This window comes from Labrus bergylta, chromosome 6 (assembly GCF_963930695.1).
Source record: "Labrus bergylta chromosome 6, fLabBer1.1, whole genome shotgun sequence".
Taxonomy (NCBI): domain Eukaryota; kingdom Metazoa; phylum Chordata; class Actinopteri; order Labriformes; family Labridae; genus Labrus; species Labrus bergylta.
Genome location: NC_089200.1, coordinates 11949042 through 11973930, shown reverse-complemented (window position 1 = coordinate 11973930; position 24889 = coordinate 11949042). Strand labels below are relative to the sequence as shown.

The window sequence follows — 24889 nt, the reverse complement described above, 5'->3', positions numbered from 1 at the left end:
AAAGTAGAAGTGAAGTGGAAGTTTGTAGTACTGGTAGTACGATACATCATTAATGATATAATGTTGTTCAAATCTTGATTATTTCCACTGTATATCCTTCCTTTAGCGAAGACAAGTATTTGAAGAGTTCATCCAGGGCTCAAGATATCTGCATCAAGAAGAATTGAGGACCTTTGCCTCAGCCTTGGTTGACAACAGGTTGGGAGCCCTGACCATGAACCCTGACCATCCTATTACACACAACACTGTCATCGAGCTGACTATTCATCTAGAGGTTGTTCTGCTCACTGGGACTCAGCCTCTGTTGATGCCACTCAAGCAGCTCGGCCTGTTTCCTGAAAATATGCAGGTGAACATCAACTCCCCTCTTTCCATCTATAAAATAGCTTTCCTGCATCAAATGGCTAAATGGCTGGGAATTTTTCAAGTTTAAGGGACCTTCCAAAGTCAAATGGTGGGAGGGATTTAAGCTTGCCTTCATATTGACCTTTAAAGAGACATAAGATCTTTTTTTGTGCTTTGAGGAACATATCTTGAAAACTCTGAATGTATTCTTTTTTTTTTGCTACAAAAGTTTGAAGGGTTCCCCATTAAATAACATGTAGCTTTGTAATAACTAATGATCATTCTAATGTCACTGTCATGCCAAATTAAGCCTTTTCATTTTATTTGACTGAACAGGAGGCATTTATACCCACAATGCCTGATGACATGTTAGCTGCTGCTCGCACAGTATTTGAAAATACAGAAGGGAGATATACTTGGTATGGTAAGTGTTATTTTATCTATGTATTAACCACAATAATCAATAGTTATTATTATGAGTTTCTTTTGTTTCTGTCATTTGTTATATGTAAGTTGACTCCATATTGCTCCGAGTTATTAGCATTGAATTGTAAACTGTCCTAATTTTATTTTTGTTTGTTTTTTAGTGTGTCCAAATAATCATCCATGCGTTGTTGACGAGGTGAGCTAATTTTAAAACAACTCCAGATTATTTATCTGCACAGCTGTTCCAGACAGTCTACTGGTTAAAACAAACAGTAGCTATAAAAAACACACACGCACACACACAATGATCCACTCTGCCTTGTTTCACTACAGTGTGGTCTGCCCATGCAGAAGGGCATCTGTCTGGAATGTCGCCAAGAGATTGGAGGGGCCAAACATGTAGCTCTGCCCGGATTCAGAAAAACACAGCTGCAGCAGTGAGTGCCATCATTGGTCAAGCTACAGTCTTGCACTGTATTGTGTGTTTGTAACAGTTAAGCCAGAGTTAATCTTCTCCTTTATTTAGACACTTCCGTTAAAATTGAGACATTATATTAGGAGGGATCATTTAAAAGTATTTGGTTCTTTCGAGGCTGATAAAAGTAAGGCTGTTGAGACAATTCCTGTTTAGTAATTTAAGTATTGGTTCAATGCAAATTCTAAGATATTGTTAATATTGAAATGTTTATTGCAGTATGTTGCCAGCTGACCATACAATGATGATTTAAATGTGTACTGAAGTTATGTCATACGATGCAGCGTGACAAAAATACTCCAGGTTTAGATTTTGAGATAATTTGTCTTTATTAATTAAAGACTAGCAACACTAGGATGGACATTTTTAGTTTATTTAAATGTATTTGAACTACAGATTTATGTTAATTTAAACATTTAAATAACTTCCCGAACAACTGACTAACTGACTTTATGATGATTAGGGATCAGACAAGACCTGGACACATCCTAGGGGACCCTGAGCAGAGAAACAACCCCAATGCTCTGGACACCAAAAACATGTCTCTGGCTCCCTTTACTCTTGTCAGACTTGTTACACATTTGCCGATGTTGTTGGGAGCCTCAGAGAAGCCCCAGGTGAGCAGAACTGTGCTAGCACAGAAAGTTTAGGTAACACTGTCAGATTGTAATGCCATTAAGGCTGAGATTAAAATGGTTCTTTGCAGATAATAATGCCTCTTTGAATACAATAGTGATTTTTATTTTTTTACATTCTCCCCCATTTTCTTCCCTTAGTTTGTCCAGAACATCATCCAGCCACCTGTTGAGGATGTTTGTCAGTTTCTTACTCTGCACATATTAAAGGATCTGGAACAGCTGTCCCAGACACTGGGAAGGGGCGCTGACGACACTGTTACAACTGTCCACCTAGTGCTTAGATCTCTGCAAGAGCTAATGCAGACCAGTCACTGTAAGCCCAATTTCTCTCTTTCATCATTAAATAAAAAAGTTTTTAAGGTTTCACATAAAGTATGTTCACTGACAGTTACTCTTATTGAAAACCAACACCCGAAAATGATTAGTAAGAATAGAGGGCATCTGTTTGTCCAAACCCTTTAGTCTTATCATATATGGAGCTGTAGTGCTGTCACACATTGTATTTGTCTTCGATTACAGAAAAATATGTTTAGATCAAGTCATGAACAGAATAGAAAGAGACGAGACAGCACACACTCGCACGCGCACGCACACACACACACACACACACACACACACACACACACACACACACACACACACACACACACACACAGAAGTGGATTTAAAATGATACTTTATTAATACTTAGGTCGTAATGAAAAATGATCTATTGTATGGAAGCACTGTAGTGTTTCTGAGTGTTTTTTATTTTTTATTTAAGGATAGAAAATAATAATCTGTTTGACTTTGTCTAGCTGATACTGATCTTCACCTGTCAACTAAAGAATCCAGAAACAACTGGGAGACTACTGTCGCTGCAGAAATAATGACACCCCGGTTGAGGGTAACACCTTTTATTGTCCTTTTTTAAAACCTTTTTCCGTTTTATCCAATAAGGCTTATGATATCTATTAAGTTGCAGTTTTACTAATACTTTTATGTCATCAGTGTCTTCTAATGGGAAAACATTAAAAAAAACTACTTTTATTATAATTACTCAATAAGTTTGCCCTGTCAAAAAAGTTTGGAACATTATGAAGCATAAAAAAGGCAGGAAGGCCCTGAACTGTTAAACAGCATTGATTTTGTGTCTATAGGATCTAGATCTGCTCCTGCAAGAAGCAAAGGGGAGCATCAGAACTGACTCCCGTGTTTCCTCCAACTTCATCATAAGAACAACTTTGGGGGATGACTGCACCTTCCTCACATCACTGGCTCAATGCTCTCAAGTCCACAGCTCCGCTGTGTGGAGCTGCAGAGATAGACTGTCGTTGCTCCGCCTCACACACATTGTGGAGCAAAATGACCAGAAGGAGGATCTACCTCTTCTGTGGAGGTTCCTACAGAAGGTGAGATGGATTTGAGATTTAAAGCTTTGTGACAAAAAAGGCTTCAAAGTCTCCTTTGGATCTAAGATTTTGATCTAGATTCCAGACTTTGTTTTGTTTTGTAAATATTTATTTCCAAAGGATGAAATATGGACAGTCATCACTTCTTATCAACAAGTTTTTACATGTTAAGACATTTATCCAGGCCATTTGCTGCCTCTAGAAACAGAGGCATGATGAGCAGCTTTTTGATCGATTGATTGATTGATTGATTGATTGATTGATTGATTGATTGATTGATTGATTGATTGATTGACTGATTGATTTACTTATTTTTGCTCAGGAGAGAGAATTTCGGCAGATTAAGCATCTTCCCAGCATCCTTACCCTGCAGAAACACTTGGTGAGAAAGTTCCAGAACACATCAGATCAAATAGGGGGCTCAATCGGAGATTTCATCAAGAAGCAAACAGGTAAAGCTGCTTTATCAGTGACTAGTAATCTTAGCCTTGTTTATTCTCATAATGTTCACAATTAATTCACTAAAATCAGTTGGACAAGCTTTTAAAGCAGAAACTTGAAAATCATAGTTTGAGTTTCTGTGTCAGACCCTGTAGGGGAAAGCTGTGATCCCAGGTTGGATTCTTCCGCATGTCATTTTACACACACTCAGTTTTATTCTTGTTTAATTTATTCTAAATCAAACTAGTTATTACTTTGAAAATGTCTTGTTCCAGATTTAAGAGCATGGTATGAGAAACACATCGACACCTTCCTGAAAGCTTGGAATCTGCTTAGAGTGTCTGTAACAAGCAGTGAGTATTTCCCTTACAATTTTAATATTCAAGGGAAACACAATGGGCCTCATTCACAAGCAGTGCGTATGCACAAATCTGTTTTTAAACCGTTTGTACGAACGTTTGGCGCGTAAATCTGAGATTCATCAATATACAATATACAACAATCAATATTCTTACTTGAATTTATTCTTACTCTGCGGACAAAGTTCGAACTTCCTGAGACCATGTGTACGCACACATGATAAAAAGATCTGCTTTCTCAGAAAATGTTAAAATGATATATATATATATATATATATATATATATATATATATATATATATATATATATATATATATAAATAAATGTTTAATAGACAACAATTAAAAATGTGAATTTACTAATGCATTGACTAAATGTATTAAATATCTATAAAATGTATGCCTTCTCATCCTTATTAGGCTATTCTCCTTAAATCTTAAATCTTAAATTAAAGAATTTACAATCAAGAATATGCCAATATACATGTTGAAATGTAACGGTTTACCATTTAATTTAATCGTTGACCACTTCCACTCCCACTTATAGTGTCATGAAATATAGCATCTGTTACCAAAACCAGCTGATTAATTGGAGCATTTTTGAGGGCATGCAGGGAACATACATTACTAGTATACTCATGGCATCACTCATTTAGAATGATTCTGATTCAATAAAATATACGCAATGTGGTGAGAACAAAATTGGCTGGTATGCACGTGTCTTTGCGTATGCACTTATTTTATGCAAGTAAGAACATTTCTACGCATATATTAGTGAATGAGGCCCATTGAGTTTACCTACATAATTCAGTGTGTCTGTGTGTTTTTGAGATTTCCTCTATGGGGAGCATGTTGGATCAGCTCTGTTGTGTTTGAATTAATAAAGTTGTGTTGACTTTAAGTTTTCCTTAATACATGTGTAACAAGATTAATGAAGAACTGCTGTTTCACAAGCACTTAGGAGATATACATACTCATATATTATTAAATAAGATACGATAAACCATTGAAGGTGGCTGTCAGGTCGTCCACTATTCTGTAGATCTTGCTCTTCCTGTCTAGATGCTGAAGTGTCCTTGTTGACAGGCCGCACTTGCTCTCAAAAGCTGTCCCATAGGTGTGCAAGTTGGAATGAGTAGGGAAGTTCTTTGAGAGGTAAAAGACCAAAAAGGAAATGTACGATTAAAGTCCTTTCCAACCTTCAGATGAGATGAAGATACCTGATGAATTTAGCAGCCATGACTTAAGCCTGGACAGCGACCTGCAGTACCTCCTGCCCCGGCATCAGGGTCCAGGACTGTGTGCCACAGGGCTGGTCAGCTACCTGGTGTCACTACAAAACGAGCTGGTGAATGCTGTGGATACTCAGACTGGAGAGGACAACAGGTACAAAAAATTACAGTTTTTTATCCAACACATAACAGAAGAGAACTCTTAAGCTTAATCAAGCAAGTGTGTAATGACACAGTTGCAAGATGCCCTGATTGATTTAAGTGAAAGACATAGAAAAATATAGAATAATCACAGTTTATGCTTTGTTTAATTTGGATGAAAAAAGTTTTACTCCTGGAGTAAAGAGTTTTAAAAATGTTTGTAATGGGATGTTCACAGCAGTTACAGAGAGAGTGTGGCAGAGCTCACAGAGCAGCATGTGATCCACTACGAGGTGGACAAAGACCTGCTTCCTCTGATATTATCCAACTGCCAGTACAGCTTGGAACGGGGCCATGAGACAATATCACAATATGATCTGCCCAGGATCCAGCGGCAGATCCTCACCCGCTTCCTGCAGGGAAAACCCCTCATCACCCGCACAGTAAGTCCACACAGGCAGGTTTCTTTTTTTGTGTAAATATCAGGAGCATCAACATACATGCACTAAAAATTTTGTACAAAAGATGAGAGCTAACCAAGACAAAGGAAAGCAGACAATTTGTTTGACTGGGTTGATTTTTGGCTGTTATTTGTAATACTTCTTATTACTAGGCAAACTTAAATGGCATTAATTGTGTTGGGTAACACAAATTCAAATTCACAAACCAAGTCATAACTCTTTTTTTTGTATTTGAAGCACCTGCTTAATTGTTTTAAAGTCTTGTGTCTGTAATTTCCTGCTTCAATTAACTTGTTGCTCTTTATTTCAGGGAATTCCTACTCTGGTCAACACACAAGAGAGAGACTATGACTCTATTTTCAAAGCTGTTAAAGGAAAAGTGCATCAGGTAAATCATTCAGTCCTGACTTTTCTTTTTCACAATATGCAACAGTTTATTTCTGATGAAAAGAACATTGTACTTACATATTTACAGTGATAAAGTTCAAAGTTACGCTGGTTTAGCTGGGTGGTAAAATCATTCATCCAATGATCAGAGGCTATTGCCCTCTAGTGGTGTCCCTGAGTCGCACATCCTCTCTCTGCCATTAACCGCACGTCATCCCCCCACTCTCTCGTCCCTGTTCCTGACTCTGTCCACTCTCCTGTCCTAAAGGCGTGAAAAAAAATCTCCTATATCATTTATTCATGTGGATTGCACTGTACAGGGTTAGATAATGGCATGCTGGGTATTCAATATTAAACAAATACTGTTTTTTTCATTTTTCGTAGCGATGCTATGTGAATACTCAGAATAACTTACAGTGGTGGTTCACATCTGTTAAATGTCATGTATCTTTTCTCTAAGGCTATAGATATTTAAAGTTGTCATTCAATAATAAATGTAATCTAGGATCTAAAGTTGTGTTAAGCATATACATACATGGAATCATTATTTCTGCTGGTAAGATAATGGCTTTATGCTTCCTCCACACTTGTTTTTTGTTTTTTTCTAGGACACTCTGTCCTCTCTGACCCGGAATGCCTTGTCCAGAGAGCTGGAGTCCTACAGCGAGGTATGTGAGGCACTCAAGATCGTGGAGTTGCTTCTGGGTTTCCTCTCAATGACAGGTGGTGATCCCATGATGCCACTGGTCGCTTACCTGCAGGACGTCCTGAAAATGGCCAACAACATCGATCATCAAACATTGAAGGTCAGTGCATGTGAGAAGCTTCTGTGCCTGAAGTGATTACGTTTTCTTAAAAGGTTTGGAGACTGAAGGATGTTATTTGATTTCATTGTCAATTGAGCGTATTAAAGCTGTTTTCACTGATCAGTCCAGACAAAGTCAGTTCCAGTTGTCAGTGACATGTCCCACTCTAGTAGTGTTGTTGTAAAGACCAAGACGTACCCGAGACCAGAGTGCTGCAAGACCGAGTCAAGACCAAGACCTTTTAGGGATTGAGACCGGGTCAAGACCAAGACCTTTTAGGGATCGAGACCGGGTCGAGACCAAGACCTTTTAGGGATCGAGACCGGGTCAAGACCAAGGCAGGGCGAGACAGAGACAGGATCAAGACCATACATATCAATAAACAAATCATCATATTGTGTGCAGCAGGCATTTCACGCACTTCTTCCTTTACACCAGGAAGCTTATGGCCTTAACTGGGGGATACAAATCAAATTATTCATGGATTGAAGTTATTTGTTCTTTTAGAAAGAGGCGTTTCTCTTTCTTATCTCAGTAATGAAATAAATAAACCTAATATCAGTGGTGCTGTTGACTGGTCTTGATTTAAAGTCCGGAGTCCTGAACTGAGACAAAACCAAGTAAAAATACTTTCGATTCCGTGACGAGACCTTCAAAAAGTGGTCTCCAGACCGGTCCTGAGACCAAGACTGATTTCGAGTACAACAACACTACACTCAAGATAAAACATCTTCACTTTGATCATAGAACTGCTGGTCCTCCTCATTAATCACAACAACAGTTGTACACAATGACTCTGAAAGCAAACATTAGTCCCTATCTACATTTAGAACATTGAAAACTACATAATCATTTTTATTTATTTTTACTTACATTTTTATGACATCACAATACAAACAAGAGTGAAAACCCACAAACCAATCCATGGACAGAAAGAGCTGTTTGGATATATAAAGGGATCAATACGGAGTCCTCTGAAGCTCCAAAGAGAGCCAAAGTTCTGTCAGGAGAGCGAGACCTGTGATAAACCCCAGACAAAAAAAAACGAAAAAATTCTAGACCAGAACTGATAAATTAATGGACAATCCCAAAATAAATGCAGTAAAGTGCCATCTTTTGAATTACATTTGTCACATATTGGAGACACAGGGGGGTAAATCTTATGAAGCATGACTTTAGAATAATGAAAACGGTGAATGACTTTGAACTGAATTAACCTGTGTCTACAATTAATTGAAAAACTATGAATACAGGATAGTGCAGTTCTCCATAGTTTATCAGGCAATGCAGCATTGATTTCTCTTTCCCAAGCCTTCTTAATACAATTAGCAGATACTGAATCCTCAGAGAAATAATTAACAAATTTAGTGATAAGCTTCTTACTCTCTGGTGAAAGAGAAAGCAATTCTAACAGAGGGTATCTCTCACAGGTTGACTCAGAATTAGGGATGTTTTCTCTTACAAAGTGCCTAAGTTGCATATAACGTAATAAATGTGAATGAGGTAGATTATACTCTAAACTTAGTTGCCCAAAAGATGCAAACTTGTTGTCCAAATAAAAATCTCCTATACACTTTAATCCTTTTTCACACCACAAAGCAAAAGTATTGTCCAGCAATGCTGGGCGAAGGCATGATTATGGCAGACTGGTGTGTGTATTGAAATAACAGGGATTTTGAAACTTTTTTTTAATTTGGCTAAGAATTTCCAAGGAGTTTCTGACAACAAGACTATGACTAACTACATAATCATCATGAATTAAATTAAGTAATTGTTGACAAAATAAAAGTCTATGTATGAAACAATGATTCATCAAAAATTACTCACTTTAGGTGTCTCAGCAAAACTAAACAATTAATGAAATTCTGTAGTTTTAAATTAATTTATTTTCTTTCTTTTCTGCTGTTGTGTTTCTTCAGGCTCTGGGCAGATGCACCCTCAGACATTGTGTTTGTTTGTGGCAACTCCTCTCCTCCCTCAAATCAGAAAAAATGCTGCAGCGTCTCAAGAGGGTAAGTGATGCGGTGTTAGCCGTTTAATATTAGAACAACAATCAATGAAAAAAACCTGGGTATAAGCATCATTCTCCCGCTTGCTTTCATTTCCTATAAAAATCTTTCTCTTTGTGTTTGCTGTGTCTCGACTGTTTGTCTGATAACAATTTCATTCATTCATTATTTCGCTCATTAAATAATATGCTACAAGCACAAAAATGACACTTCCCTTTCATGTTGTTTCTATTATAAGGAGCCATTTTCGGGGTATCCAACTGAATACCAGATGCAGCTGACTGAGGAAGATAAGATAGAGCTGAAGGGCTTCCTGTCCAGGGGCATCGTGGACCAATGGCTGCTTGAGATGCACGAGTTCCTCCTGTTGAATCTGGGCCGCCCAAGGGCCACTGATGATTACACACCAACCTGGGGGTAAAACTCTTAGAAAGACTCGAATGCTGTACATATTACTATACTAGCCCCCATATATCCACTATGCAAAGAGGTGTGAGTGACTGACTTAAACAACTTTTTTCTGTTCTCAGTGTAAAGGAGACTGTGGCGGCTTACATGGACGGTAAAAAGGTGGAGGTGCCTCTTTACGTGGAGGACAAGTTTCCTGAAAACCTGACGCTGTCCCAGATTGTAGAGACCTGGAAATACTCTGTCACAGCAAGGCAGGAGTTGCTTATGGAGGGATGAGGTGGATGTGTTGTAGAAATGTGAGATTATCAGGTTAAATGTAAGAAAACCAAGTTTGATTTGATTTTGTTTTCATTTTTTTCCGCCTTTATTTGTTCCTGATTTGTTGTGTGAAAGATGAATATATAGCGAAGGGTATTCCATTCTTGTAACTCCTTGATCAAACAGTTTATTACATGTTATCATGAGCTAGCTGCTTATTTACTGCCCTATATCAGTTTATAAGAGATCATTCATTTGTGTCTGAGCCTTACATGAAGGATCAGAACCTACTCAGCACAAATTAACTAAGACTTTGATATTGATTGTTTTTTTATATATGTTTCAGGGTTAATCATTTTTTAATAATTTGGGATTTGGGATTTTTTTAACCTGCCATAATTCAACAGTTTTTGTAAACTTTACAATATTTGCTTTTTTTTGATCATGTTTCATCACCCATGCCAAATCTTCTTTGAGTGATTGCACCTGTCTAGTGAGTTTGGAGAATCTGCCTAGTTGAACACAGCCGCGCTGCCTAATGTCAAAACTTAAGAAGAACAATACAGTCAAGCACAAGCTTCATGTGCTAATTCAGGCCCTATAATATTTTATTTTTAGAATTTGCCGCCAGCCATGGAGCTGATGGCCAATGGGTTAGGTTGTGCCTGCTAAATGGAGGCTTCAGTCCTTCAAACAGGCAGCCCGGGTTCAAGTCCTACCTGTGTCTCCTTTCCTGCATGTCACTCCCCACTCTCTTGTCCCAATTTCCTACTCTGTCCACTGTTCTATTAAATAAGGGCTTAAAGCTAGAAAAATGTATCTAAATTTTTTGGGTGCTGCAGGCCAATAAAAAAATGGATCACGAGCTGCAGGTAACCTGCAAGGTCTTATGTTTGGACACCCCTGTTGGAAAGATAAACTGGATAAGAAATGTAATCATGCAGACTTTTCATGTATTCTGATTTTCATTCACATTAAGTATTCTCTCTTAGTTCATATGGAATTTATTGTGATGCTTTTTATTGAGTGTCTTTGATATATCTGATTTATGTTTGTTTCCTCAGTCTGGTCATGTTGGTCGTAGCAGTCTTAAAATAACGGCCATTATTGTTGTCATCATTGCAGTAACCGCTGTGGTGTTTAAACGCCTGTAAGTGGACCCATGCCTCAATAAGGCTTTCAAGTTAATAAAATGATGTCAGTTACATAATCATTATTGAGGTTTCTGATTCCATGAAGAACTTAAAGTGTATATCCTTTCACAACTGTACACCTTGAGGCAGTAACAATATTTTATTTTAGTGGTAAGATGAAGGATAATTAAATTTGGTAAAGATTACATTTGAGTTCACTAATCAAAATACTGTAATAGTGAACTAGTCTTGATGCTGTTAATGTATTTAACAAGTTACATAAATAATTCACTTAATTTAAACTAAAAACTGCTCTTGCAGTCAGATAAATATAGTTTAAATTCATACAAGTTTTTAGATGCAAAGGGATCTAAATGAGTCAGCATATTATCCACATGCACCTTGTACCCAGTATTTCCACTTATTTTTGTTATAGGCTTAAACTTTCTATTGCTGATCATTAACATAAATCAATCAATAAAATGTTTTTATTTCCAGAGAAATTACTAAGTGAAAAAGTAAAATATTTGATATCAAGTTGATATGACCAAAAGGAGTAAATCTTTTAGAACAATCTGTACTTAATAAAAATACAACCACTTTAACAAAAGTTGTTTTATTCTGATTTTGTCTTGTAAATAAATTACAACACTGTCTTCTGTTACAAAAATAAAACAAAACCCTCCAAACATGACAGATGTTGGACTTGTACATTAAGAACATGAGAATCTTCTTTTCCCCCCATGAAACTCTAAATGATCATAGTATGTCATCATACATATCCTAAAAGAAAAAGCTTTCATTTTAAAGGGACTGTATCCTCATACCCTGAGTACCAGTCTACCGGCTTCACAGCTGTGAACAGACCTCACGTCAAACAGAAAGGCTGCTCATCACAGGATGTCACAAACAACACAAAATTAAGAGCAAGTTAAAAAATAATATTCATGCAACAGAAGTTGGGGCTGGGTGTTACTTCACCACAAAATGTTCCAAAAACAGAAAAGAAAAACATAAATCCAGTGGGGTCTCCAGTAACTATTTGACTTAACTTACAATGATAGAAAATCACAAATACAAATTGTTACTAAAGGAGTATGTCTGCTTTGACTATATGGTGATAATAAAAAATGATGTACTTACAGGTGTGCTCAAAAACAAACAAACAAAACTGCCAGAGCACAGCTTCTACTTATCCCTCCCAGTTTGATTTCTGCTGTGGTCAGTCTTGACAATTATCAAAGCTGGAGCAAACACCAGAGAGCTCATTCTATCTTCATGTTCTGAAAGATGTAGTCTGTCAGTGCTGGTTCTTCATTCCCTGCGGCTTGCCCGGTTTCTTATCCTGCTGCTGCTGCTGCTGCTGCTGCTGCTGCTGACCCCGCCCAGGACCAGTCATCCCTCTGCCACGACCACCAAACAGACCTGCGGGGAGAAATAAGAGGCCATATTGAGAACAACTGTTTAACAAAAATAAAAAATAAAAACGTTGGAATTTGTCTGAATTACTCTGAAAAAAACAAAAAGTTAAGAAGTTACTTCTAAGTTTGTTTTTGGTTAGCTAAACACACCACAGCAGAATAATGTTTATCTTACAAAAATACAGTCTAAGAAATCAGAAGCATCTGGGCCGCCAGTAGAATGAACCCATTATTTGACCTAGAACTGAAAAGTAGAAGCTGTGTGAAAGTAGAATTTAAGGTATTATAGAATTGCATTCGATTGCATAGGTTGCCATAATGTTATTAGGAGAGAGTTTATCTCGAGGCATTTTGTTGTGTCATTTACAAATGTAATTCAAAAGTGTGCAGATTAAATGAATGACACATTTGGAATCATCCAAAATCTGATGTATGAAATACTCATGTTATGAGAGCAGAATCGAATATCCCGCGTTGCAGCAGTGTGTTTCCACTCACCTCGGCCAGCTCCTCCTCTTCCTTTACCCTGCTGTTTGTTCTGCTGGGCACCTCCTCGTCCACGGCCCTTTGACACCACCTCCTCCTTCACCATGTCGATGATCTCATCTGGGATTCGAAGATACTTGATGGTGCTTCCTCTAATGTAGCACTCAGGCATCCTCCAGAACTTATCTCCATCCTGTTAGAGGACAGCAGGGATTACGGACTCTTGCCTTCAAAATGTTTCTGTAGTACTGTTTTGACGGGAGTGAATAATCCAAAGTGATTTTTATAATAGTTAACAGGCCCAAATGAATTTTTGAGTCACTCCTGTCTGCTCGGCTATTTACCGTTACTGAACAGTTTTACATACTTATGAAATAACTTGTTTTAAAAGTACCACAATCTATTCACACAAGGGTAAATATTTTTTGTCAGAATTTTATAAAAATCATAGCTTATACAATGCGAAGGTTGTTAGTTATTATTATCATTTTTTTTTTTTTTACACATATTTGCGTATGGATATCCACCAAGTGCAACAGAAAAGTAAATAAGAACTGGACCATGACAAAAATACAAACTAATCAATCTTTAAATGCTTATAAAAAAGGAGTGATTGAGATCCATCTACAGCAGGAGACTCAGAAGAAAACACTGACACCAACAGCTAAAGTTATATTCTAAAACAGGATCACAGAGATCTAAGTTTTGTTTCTTCCAGCTGGAGGGAACTCATCTGCAGTTTTAGTGACGGCAGAAAAGCTAAAGCAAAACTCTCAGCTTTACCCTTGAGGTGCAGATGACTTCTCTCAGGTTAATGTTCATCCAGTTGTCACAGCTGACCAGATGACCATTGTAGGTCTCTCCGTTTTTCAGCTCCACCAGCTAAGGGACGAAAGACACAATTCAATGTATGACTCTGATTCAAATAGCCAGCTGCTTTCTAACACATGCAGGACGACAGGATAAAGTAAGAGCATGTTTACAACCCTCGTAAAAAAAAGAAATTAAAAAAAAGAAGAAAACCCTCTACTTTGGCTGAAACACAAGAATTGGGAGGAAGTTGAATTTTAAACTAATTAAACCTGACAGCCGGAGCAGCAACAGAAACATATAAAACAAAATATAATATAACAATGAATCATACACATCTAAAAAAAAAAAAAAAAATCCTGGAGAAGCAGACTGCCAAACATTTGCAAGTGCATGTATAACATTTAACATGATCAACAGTTTACAAGAAACACTTTTAATTAATGAATGTGAAGCCATTTAAAGTTTTCACTCGTCTACATTAGTAACATTAACTCCTTCACAGCAGATGCGTCCTAATATCTTCTCACCATTGGATGGTTCTGGGCAGTCTTCAGCAGAGACAAGGGCAGCTGCAAAATGACAAACAAAGTGAAATCACCATCAGTGTTTTACTAACTCGTGTACACTTCACGGCCAGTAGTATTTTGGAAAGACTCGTTATTTAAATCCATACATTGCTGGAGTAGTTTACTGAGGAAGCCCTTAAATGTTGTTATGTGAAATTGCAGACGCACTAGGCAACAAAAACAATTACTTTGGAGAGAAAGATAAGCGTGAGTAAGATGTTACCTGTGTTAGTATTTTAAGGTTTAATCGTCAGCTAACGCATCTAACACGCCGCGGTTCATTGTGACCCAGTTAGCGTTTAGCTGAGTAGCTGGCGTGCTACTAAATGTCTGATAACTTCCAGCGGTTCATTATTTATTTCAGTGCCATCATCAAACACTTACCATTGTGATTCTCGTTTTTTTAATCGCCTTAAGTACGTCTCTAACACGATTTATCAGCGGTCTTCTTCTACTCCTTCTACCAGCTCTTCCTCGACCGCGTCGTTTTTCTTCTTCTACTAAAGATTTTCTAGCAGCAGATCAGATACTGCCCTCTACAGTCCTGCTTTGCAAAACACTTGAGTGCCTTACCCACACACACACACACGCACGCACACACACACAGAAAAAAAAACATTACATCATTTAAAGCAACAACCTAAATGTCCAAGAAGATTTCCGTTCTAGTTTTCAATAACTATATCCATGATTATTGTATTAAATTATTAGATTATTGATTAAAGATTTATCTTTATATTTTCTCCTTTAATTTCCTTATTTTCTCATGTTTTTTTTTTCAAAAAGACGGTTTCAATAAAATGCATTAAAACGGAGGACCTATTTGGACATAAAACGCTTGTCTTTCTTATTTTTTGCCTGTGATTGTGAACCATTTCGTCGTTTTTGAGTCAAGCAATGACTGTCTTCTAATTGGTGACGTAATGACGTCACGCCACACGTAGCCTGCAGCTTGAAGGACCAGTGTTTTTCACGCTCAGATCAGATACTGCCCTCTACAGTCCCGCTTTGCAAAACACTTGAGTGCCTAACCCCCCCCCCCACACACACACACACACACACACAAACACACAGAGAAAAAAAAAAACATTACATCATTTAAAGCAACAACCTAAATGTCCAAGAAGATTTCCGTTCTAGTTTTCAATAACTATATCCATGATTATTGAATTATCGTTTAAAGATTTATCTTTATATTTTCTCCTTTAATCTCTCAATTTTCTCTTTTTTTTTTTTTTCAAAAAGACGGTTTCAATAAAATGCATCAAAACGGAGGACCTATTTGGACATAAAACGTTTGCCTGTGAACCATTTCGTCGTTTTTGAGTCAAGTAATGACTGCCTTCTAATCGGTGACGTAATGACGTCACGCCGCACGTAGCCTGCAGCTTGAAGGACCAGTGTTTTTCATTTGGAATCTGGCAGGAGAAGCCGTCGGCTGCGGAGGGTCTGAACTCTCTTTTACGGTCCAGTTTCAGACGAAAGTACTGTTAAAAAAAAGACAACGGGACTGGCGATGGATAACAGTAAACGGACGGTGGTGGTTACAGGTTTGTCCGCTTTCTTTCTGCTGTTATTGTCGTCTCTTTTCGAAAGACTAAACAGGAGGCTGAAGTGGAGGAAAAAAGTTGTGAAAATGACAGCTGCTCTCACGTTAATGGCGTCAGGCTCATAAGTGCTTCTGTCCGTGCAGTTACTGGAAACGTTGTTTAAGACTCTTCATTCATGAAGACAAAACAAAAACAAACAGGGGGTCGAACCACTGACAAACTGGTGGACTTCATCTTTGTGGTTGTTTGACGGTTTTGGGTCACAACATACAAAATAATGTCCCGATAAAAAAAAAAAAAAATCGTGCATGAAATCGGATGTTATTTAAATCTCTACATGTCTCGCAGTTGTTCATAACGTTATATTAGATAACGTTAATTGTAAATAACAGTGTCCTATTATTCAAAATAATACAGTCAGTTATCTTAACCATTCAAATTTTGTTAATTTCATATCAAATCTGTTGCTTCCCAAGGCTTTCACATCCAAAGTTTACAATTAACCTTAATATCTTTTTATAGGATTATATGTATCCTATATCCTATATATCCTATATATTTATGGAGGGATTTGTTTGATTTTGAAAATGTCCTTTTAAAAGGAAGGGGCCCTTTTGGGGTTTGGGTTTTCTTTGCTTAAAATGTCAGTTTACAGGAGGTTGTTTTCCGCTTCAGCTTCTTCCAGATTTGTTGCAGTTTTACAGATCTGGGAAAACAGAGTCTGATGACCCTGATGAAGCCCAAACGCCTCGGTCTACATTGTTAATAAAGTTGATCTTCTTACTACAAGTGTTGCTTCACTCTTCATGCACCTTGTCATTTGGTGAAGTTCATGCCAGAAAATCCTCTTTTTAAAACAGTGTAAAGTAAATAAAATGTCTAAAATCCAGTCATAGATTATGTTTCAGTCTTGATTATCTCCTGTGATACTTGTGGTACAGAAGCTCACACAGTTATCTTTCATTTATCACCTTGCTTTCCTTATGATAACAGTTCCAAATAAATGTCTTGCGCTTTGAACTGTTATTTTCTAAAACTCCTTGTGACTTGTCTACCAGCCCATAAAACATATCATTTCTAAGTGCAAAACTACAGTCTCTAGTGTTGACACTGTGGCGGACAACAGGAGCAGTGACTTTTCAGACACAAAGAGGGGTGCAGGCGCTCACAGTCCCAGCTGATACAAGATGTGAAGATTGCCTGGGAACAGCACCTTCACAATAGCGGGCCGGCTGGCAGCTGCCGGCCCCTCACTCTGCTCCTTTTCAGCAGCATGTCAGACAGACTGACCCCCCCCCCCCCAACCCACCCATCCAACCCCCAAGGGACCTGCTGACCCTTGGAAGGGTGGTGGTAGGGGATCAGTTATAGATCTCTACACAAACAAGCCCTGGTGAATATCTATTGGCTTCTGCTGTGATTTTGATCATATATGGAGTGAGCCACGAAGGGATTTTAGTTATTTTTTTAATTCAATAAAGAGCAGAATGCTGCTAATCTAACAACACCTTCCTCTCTTTTTGGTTTTAGAAAGATGTTTTTTTTTTTTTAAAGGTCCATGAGCTTATTATTTACAGTTTATATTATAGTTACTGTAAAAGTTAGAACATTCAGATTCTGTATCCTGCAGTCAAACATTCAAAAGTATCTCTATCAAACAATTAAACTAAAAGCATTAGGATCACACATAGTAAGGCTTCAACTGCAACATTTAAGGTACACAAGATTTTATTATGTCTATTATACAACAGACTAGGATGGATGATCCCCTGTGTATTCTACTACTTCATCAAAACTAAATGCTTTTTCATTTGTTGTATTTTTTTTTAACTGAATAGTTCTTTTTCCTAAGTGCTGCATCATAACAGTGTGTGTGTGTATTCCTTTGCAGGTTTTGGGCCATTTGGAGAGCACACAGTCAACGCCAGCTGGGTAGCTGTACAGGTACTGTACGTTGTATCTCTTTTAGGGCTGGAAAATATATCGAGTTTTTAAGATGTATCAGGTAGTTTATTTTTCATGTGTTTTCACTGTTAATGAAAGACTTATCGATATATATCGAGTATCGCCATTCAGCTAAACAATATTGAGATATGATTTTTGGTCCGTATCGCCCAGCCCTAATCTCTTTACTGCCGATGCGTAAGTAATGATCAAGATCAATCATGAACAGGATCATCAATTAAAATTAGACTGCTGTAATTCAATATTTTGTTTAAATAGTATTCCTTACGTAATGAAATTTTTGTTGTTGTTTTTTAAATGAAGACAAAATGACATGCTTGTGAAATATGAGACACTACCTATATAATTATAAAGAGCAATATTTTTTTGGGCCAAGACTTGGCTGCCTGCACAAACAGTCAAATGAAAAAATACATAAAAGAGAGAGAGAGTAGGTGTGACTAAATGAATATCTCTTGTTAAAGCTGTGTATGTGGCAGTGAAATGTTGCTCTGATTGCTGCCGGCCGGCTTCACGTCGTGTAGCAGCGAGTCGATAGGCTCTCTGAGTCCTATTGGGGAAACTGCATGTGGGGGATGACAGAGGTTGTCAGGGTGTCTAGACGGACTTGATAAGGATATTAAATGCAAACAATGGGCTGCTTTGTGGTGGGGTCGCAGACGTGGTCAAAAAAGCCTCTTTTCAATATAAGTAGGGGTCATTGTCCGAGGCTTCTGGTCCTACGGGGGAGACAAGTGGAGATGCCGGTCACTGGCTGTGAATCTGACACAGATTTATCTTACTTAGAATATGTAAGATTGCTTCTTTTATGTCACAGTTTTCCACGACTGGTTTTATTCATTAGTATTAATTTATGAAAACACACTTTCTTACTGGATGTGTTGTAGTTTGGAAAATAAATCTATATATATAAAATATATATTTTTTCTAAGGTAATTTCTGGGGTTTTATGCCTTTTATTGGGAGGAAAGTGAAGAGAGTCAGAGACAGGGGTGGCGGAGTGGGAAATGACATGCAGGAAAAATGGGTACAAATGGAAATGTGAGGATGTACTTTTTTGAATATTTCGTTGCAAGTAGGCACTTATTGTAAGTATAAATGGTAAAAGGTGCAGGAAATGTACCAAACTAATACACAGTTAGAGAAGTGTGGCAATGCTGTTTAAAGCTTAAATACACCTGTAAATGGTTCTTTGAGAACAGATTAATTTTCCACACATTAAACACGCTTCATCAGCCTACATATGGATAACTCTGTGCTACTCCCTTCCCTTGAGTGCATTGTTGTAATAGTTTCACCACCTCTCTCCGAGTTATTTTGACATATTCAATTCAATTCAATTTATTTGTATAGCGTCAACTCATAACAAGTGTTATCTCAAGACACTTTACAAAAAGCAGGTAAAATACCTTACTCTTTGTCTGATATTCTGAGCTGGATCCATTTTTCCAGTCTTGAAATCAATGATTATTCTTGCCCAGATCTCACCTTAATCATTGAAAAATGTTGTGCGTCATGACATTAACATCATGCACTTTGCAAAAAGCACTTTAGCTTACATGCTCTTGTTTTTTTCTTACAGGAACTGAAGAAGCTTGGACTTGGAAGTGAAGTGGACTTGCATGTTTCAGAGGTTCCTGTAGAGTATCAGACAGTCCAGAGTTTGGTTCCTTCATTATGGAAGCAGTATCATCCACTGGTAAGAGAAACATATGACCTATCAGCATTTTTCCACATCTAGAGATAAACTACAGCAGCTCATGTCTGCTTCAGTTTCAGTCTGATTTAAATGTCACTTTCTAAAGGCAAGTCAAAGTTGGATCTCACACACAGCGTAAAGGCATATAATAGATAATTACACATGTAACACAAGCTGCCTCAAAGTACATTACATACAATTATTAAATTACTGTTTGTAGCAAATGACTAGCTTTAGTGTGTCTCAGACCAACTCTGAGAGCATTCAAATATGAAATATGATACTTTCATGGGGCTCCTAAAGATGTAGTATTTTCTTGAATGAGATCTGCATGTTTGCATCTCCTCCCCAGATAAATTAATCACCACTCCTTCTATACACCTCAGATATGATTTCAAAGATATATCGTGATTCAATTTGTGTTTGGGACCAAAATATTTGAGTAAATCTGAATTGATTAAGTCTCAGATCTTCTCTCTTTTTTTTTTTTTTTTTTTTTTTTCCCCAGTTGGTCGTTCACGTTGGCGTCTCAGGTATGGCCACCACCGTCACACTGGAGAAGTGTGGCAGAAATCATGGCTACAAGGGCCTGGACAACAGCAGCTTCTGTCCTGATTCGCAGTGTTGCATCGTGGGAGGTCCAGACTGTATCGACTCAGTTATTGACATGGAATCGGTCTGTAAGCGAGTGACGGCCTCGGGGCTTGGAGTAGCTGTTTCTGTCTCTAAAGATGCTGGAAGGTAATTATTTCCTGTAGTTTTGCCAGTCAGAATTAGCCTTTTTTTTTTTACTTGCACCACTTACAAGCACATGATTCGTCTATTAAAGAAGAACATCTTTACTCTTTGCAAAATGGGGGGAATTTTGTTTAACGGTGTGATAGACAGCTGAGGGAAAAATGTATTAATAGGAACAAAAGGATTGATTTCCCTTTGCTTGAAGCCACTGTGAGGAACTTGCATTTTGTGCCGATCTTGTTGACTGCTGTGGTCAAAGCAGTAACTTGTTCTGCATATGCCTTTTCTGCCAGAAATTGAATCTTCTCTCTGTAAGCTGTCAGGCTTATCAACCCTGAATCTTTACCATTGGAGATTGTAAATGGCATTTTTGCGACAATAGCAAGTCATTAATAACTTAGATGTTTGAGTCCTGAAAAGAATGATACATACTCTTCATTGAAGATGGCAGTGGAGCTTGTGTTTTTGTCATGGGCCACCATTATAAGGAATTGTATAAAATACATCTTTGCGATTCACTTGATTATGCAGAGTTTTTGACGTACCCATATTAGTGAACAGTTTTCAATAAATCAAGAGCCAATACTAATCCATCATGAGCACAGCACCAAGCAACATTTAGCAAAGTTACAGTGGCAAGGAAAAAACATCTATCAGGCAGAAATCTTGAGCTGCAGGAGTCACACTTGTCAACAGAGCTGACGATGATGATGATGTTACTGCCACTCTCTCTGGTATCAAATAGCTTATTAGAGCTAAAGTTCAGAAACACTTGATCATAAATCCATTCCATAATAACAAACCATCACAACAGAATCTGGGTAAGAAAGAAATGTGTTTAATGGGTATTTTGATGCACATGACACAGGTGCAGCCAGGGCAATACAAGAACAGCAGAGAGAAGAAATGCCCGCACATTTAATACTTTTTTAAAATAAGAATGATCTCCTGAAGAAGACCTCTCGTCGAAACTTTTTGTGGTGTTTCGAGCAAGTGTGTGGGCATATCGTCTTCTCTCTAGTATTTGTTACTAACCGACTACAATTTCCAAATTATATTTTTGCAGAAATGACACAAAACATGTGTCGAAGTAATATCTCTGTCCTTTTACAAACTCATTTTTAAACCTACTCTGAATGTTTCTTTGTCACATGGTAACAGATTTATTTATAGGGTCATCTGCTCATGATTTGTTATAAAACTGTACCCGTGTGTAATGCAGGTATTCATAGCTTTTATTTTGTCTTCTTTATAACACATTGACTTTACTCATCTGATGGTGTGCTCACTTCCCGAACAGGTATCTCTGTGACTTCACCTACTACACCTCTTTGTATCTGAGCCATGGTCGCTCTGCCTTCGTCCATGTGCCTCCTCTTGGAAAGCCTTACAGCGGTGAAGACCTGGGCCGTGCACTGAAGGCCATCATTCAAGAGATGCTCGAGCTTCTGGACCAGGCTGAGGAGAAGATCCACTGCCAGCAGCACTTCCACTAAGTGACCTCCAGAAGTCAACCAGCCTCTTCAGCCTTTACCACACAGGAGAACTTGCACTTAACCACAAGTAGCCAAACCTCTTTTTATTGTCTTGGACAAAACAAAAACTTCATTGTTTCTGATCTTTCCAGCATTTATTTGTCTTTAGCTGCTTTCACATATGCACTCCTGAAAAGACCTAGATCATTTCAGGAGGACTGCTCTGGAGATTCTCCTGACCTGGCTGTTCACATATTCACCTACCAGCGGGAGTCTATCCCTGTCAGACGGGGGGGGGGGGGGGGGGGGGCAGAAAGAATGATGCGGAAGTGGCCGGTGAAGCAACAGATTCCACTATACGTTGCTATAATGACAATATTTGCCTTTATATCAATGCTACATGAAGTTTGACGGAATCACACTATTAACAGAAGAGCGGAGAACAACATCCTAGTGAACAGAAAACATAATGCGGCAGTTTAATTACGTGCACAGCGATAGTAGCGTTTGCGGTGCACCTGTCACAGAACATAAACGTTACTACCCCCTCCCACCCGCTCCATGTGAATTTTCCGGGTAACGGAGTGCTGCGTTCTCACATCAGCTCACTCGGACTTAATGCGCAAAAAAACATTGGGCAGCTGGCAGGAGAAACTCTGTAAAAAGTCTGAAAAGCTCCTCCTGAAAATATCAGGATTAATTTCAGGAGTTTTCTGCAAGTGTGAAATCACTATTTGTCTTCGGTTTTTGCTTTGTATACTACTTGCCTGATTATCTTGTGTTTTAATGTCTCCCAATATGTGTAAAAAAAAAAAATGTAGGGTTTAGCTGAAAAAAACAAAACACCTGATCCCATTTAAAAAGTCACACTTTAGATGAAGATTAAATATTCTGACTGCTGAGTTAAAAACTATATGAAAAGTATAATGCTCATTAAGAGAACACAGACACAATGGGCTGTTAACATTTGTTTATATACATTGAGACCTTATAGACCTGTAGTCCTAAATGTGACTCCTATGATGCACCTAAAAGGCGGTTAGGTTTTTTTTCAAATGGTTAGAGAAGTCCCATTTGAAAACATGGCTGAGCGAGTATTCAACTGTCAGGATATTTCATCCTCAAGTTTTTGATTTCACTCAGTAACATTATGATTAATTCAACTGTTTTCCAAAGGTTTTCAAATGTTCAATGTACCCAATACATAATGTTTTTAGTAGAAATGATTAGCAGTGAACTGTGTTTACTCATTTCTGGTTCCTTTTAACTACCTTCTTACTATGTGGTTTCACACTTGATGTTGAATTGTTTCTTTAGTCCTTTTTCTTTATAAGAAGTTGTGAATTTGCCTTCTTTTACAAAGGTTATTTAAATCAGGGAACGGGTTGGTTCCAGCTCATATTTCCCCAGTTTGTCTGGCCCACTTCTGACAGAACAACCACAATTCCACGCTACTGAGATCTGGCCCAAGGCTGTGCAATGTTATTTTTTTTACAGATCTCAGGTTCACTGGTTTCTATTATGGCTTCACCATTACATTCAGATAGCTGTCCTGTTCTTAAGATAAAGTGTATATCCAATAATAATACGGTAATTAGAAAAATCAATATATTTTAGCCCTTAAGAGAGATACAAAGCTTTTGTGAAAATGTTCCAGACTGTGAAGAAAATTTGTGATTGTATTTGAAGTGTGCAACCTTTCAAGCTCAAGTAGTACAATCCCATGTTTTCTCTTTTTTGGTCTAGCCCGTATTTTTTAAACATTGACAGAAGCTTTCTGTTGTGCCCGTCATTGAATCAGATTTAGCTGCTTATTTTACCTGAGGATTTGATTTCATGGATTTTGACTCTCAGTTCAGTCAGAGTTGGGCCTGGACTTTCTTTTCTGTAGCACTTTCTTTTTTTCCTTTTTTTAAAATGTGACTTTATCTGGAATATTAACAGCAATTCTATTTGTGAAAATGCTTTTTTTTTCAGCCACTTTAAATTGAAATATGTAGCTTTCCAGGCATGCACACATGCATTTTAATGTTTTTCTCTCCAATTATTATTACTATGGATGCTTTATCAGTGAGTCATCATTTATATCCCGTACCTTTGGTTTGTTTAACCTGTTAAACAAACAAACTACAGATGACTCTACAGACATTTTAGTTTTTTTTCATCGTATGTATCCAAAGCAAGACAATTTGTTTGGATAAACTTAGTTGGATATTGTTTAAAACTGTAAAATCTATCGAGGAAACTAAACAATTAGCTTAACATTGTAGCAGTAGAAGCCTTTTATTTAATTTTTTACAAGGTCAGTAATGTAGCAGCCAGTTAGATTGAGTGAATTGTCATTAGTTTTTAGCAGAGTATGTTATTTTAATTCAATTGTTTGTACCATAATGTAGCATCATTGAACACCGAGCTGAACACTTGCTTGAACTGAATCTTGGCATTCATTTTTCAACTTACATCTTTGGTATGAGGTTTTAAGATCTGTTTTGAAATACTGAAATAGTGGGCAGGGTTAAGTTCCTTGTTTGCAGGTGAGGAAGTGAAAGGGTTGTGGTGGATCTGCCCCCCCCTCCCAAAAAAAATCCTGCCAACATATAGGGAAAGCCTCGAGTTTACAGATGAGGTGATGTCTGATCCTGACTATTTCCTGTGCCTTGTAATTAATGAGTGTTATGAAAAGGCCTTAAAATTGCTCAGCAGTTCAGTTCAAAGATATTTTATTGATACTGTCCAGTCAAATGTGTGGCTACCTCAAATGTATTTATTTTTATCTTGGTGTGTGCTCTGTTGTACAATAACATTATGGCTCTGTGAATTTATTGTGAATTTCTCTATTTGGTAAGAATCCACTTTAGACATTAACAAAGCAACGTTACAAAAATGTAATCTTTGCTTTTTAGAAGGAAATGCTTGGAAATAAAGAGAATGAAATGATAACATGGAATTTCTCTGTGTCTTTTGATACGATTTTTTAAAAACTATTGTAGTTGTAGTTGATTTATACTCGATTTTACTGAGTGACATTTGAAGATTGAAATATGCATGTAAGGCTGCGTGAACAAAAACATTTTTAAATTACTATTACCAGCTCAAATGTTATCCAATCAAAACCCTTGACGAATCAAGCTTTTTTATATGGCTTTAAATGTGTTTAGGCTTTGATTAAATATTCTAGATGAATATTTAAAAGAGTCGTATTTCCATATCACTCCCGCAAAGGTCCACCACAACTCCGTTTTGATACCCGAAAATAAGATCAG

The 24889-nt window shown here is 37.6% G+C and overlaps 3 protein-coding genes across 3 annotated transcripts in view; 2 read left to right on the top strand and 1 right to left on the bottom strand.

Annotated features, from left to right (window-relative positions):
• Window positions 1-10996, top strand: part of LOC110000696 (E3 ubiquitin-protein ligase rnf213-alpha) — a 36124-nt gene extending 25128 nt beyond the window's left edge. Inside the window, exons 41-57 of the mRNA XM_065955751.1 lie at window positions 107-349; window positions 682-769; window positions 933-967; window positions 1105-1208; window positions 1710-1863; window positions 2023-2197; window positions 2682-2770; window positions 3024-3275; window positions 3598-3727; window positions 3992-4069; window positions 5281-5461; window positions 5687-5891; window positions 6220-6297; window positions 6905-7102; window positions 9022-9114; window positions 9350-9528; window positions 9642-10996. Of these exons, the coding sequence (XP_065811823.1) occupies window positions 107-349; window positions 682-769; window positions 933-967; window positions 1105-1208; window positions 1710-1863; window positions 2023-2197; window positions 2682-2770; window positions 3024-3275; window positions 3598-3727; window positions 3992-4069; window positions 5281-5461; window positions 5687-5891; window positions 6220-6297; window positions 6905-7102; window positions 9022-9114; window positions 9350-9528; window positions 9642-9798 (2439 nt within the window). The 3' untranslated portion in view covers window positions 9799-10996. The remainder of the gene's footprint in view (window positions 1-106; window positions 350-681; window positions 770-932; window positions 968-1104; window positions 1209-1709; window positions 1864-2022; window positions 2198-2681; window positions 2771-3023; window positions 3276-3597; window positions 3728-3991; window positions 4070-5280; window positions 5462-5686; window positions 5892-6219; window positions 6298-6904; window positions 7103-9021; window positions 9115-9349; window positions 9529-9641) is intronic.
• Window positions 10997-11513: 517 nt separating this feature from the next.
• lsm4 (LSM4 homolog, U6 small nuclear RNA and mRNA degradation associated) lies at window positions 11514-14724 on the bottom strand. Its single transcript, XM_020655686.3, has 5 exons — window positions 14584-14724; window positions 14161-14202; window positions 13604-13702; window positions 12833-13013; window positions 11514-12338 (listed from the first exon to the last, which is right to left on the bottom strand). The coding sequence occupies exons 1-5, from the start codon at window positions 14584-14586 to the stop codon at window positions 12214-12216; spliced, it is 450 nt and encodes a 149-aa protein (XP_020511342.2). The 5' UTR covers window positions 14587-14724; the 3' UTR covers window positions 11514-12213.
• An 869-nt stretch (window positions 14725-15593) lies between these two features.
• Window positions 15594-24566, top strand: pgpep1 (pyroglutamyl-peptidase I). Its single transcript, XM_020656737.3, has 5 exons — window positions 15594-15749; window positions 17641-17693; window positions 19297-19413; window positions 19922-20154; window positions 21452-24566. The coding sequence occupies exons 1-5, from the start codon at window positions 15716-15718 to the stop codon at window positions 21645-21647; spliced, it is 633 nt and encodes a 210-aa protein (XP_020512393.1). The 5' UTR covers window positions 15594-15715; the 3' UTR covers window positions 21648-24566.
• The last annotated feature ends 323 nt before the right edge of the window (window positions 24567-24889 follow it).

Excerpts from the sequence above, each read along its gene's own strand:
- pgpep1 (XM_020656737.3), top strand. The coding sequence starts at position 15,716 with ATGGATAACAGTAAACGGACGGTGGTGGTTACAG. Across the intron at positions 17,694-19,296 it reads CCAGCTGGGTAGCTGTACAG|GAACTGAAGAAGCTTGGACT; the intron begins GTACTGTACGTT and ends TTTTTCTTACAG. Across the intron at positions 20,155-21,451 it reads GTCTCTAAAGATGCTGGAAG|GTATCTCTGTGACTTCACCT; the intron begins GTAATTATTTCC and ends CTTCCCGAACAG.
- lsm4 (XM_020655686.3), bottom strand. Across the intron at positions 13,014-13,603 it reads AAGTCATCTGCACCTCAAGG|GATGGAGATAAGTTCTGGAG; the intron begins GTAAAGCTGAGA and ends GTCCTCTAACAG. Across the intron at positions 12,339-12,832 it reads AAGAGGAGGAGCTGGCCGAG|GTCTGTTTGGTGGTCGTGGC; the intron begins GTGAGTGGAAAC and ends TTCTCCCCGCAG.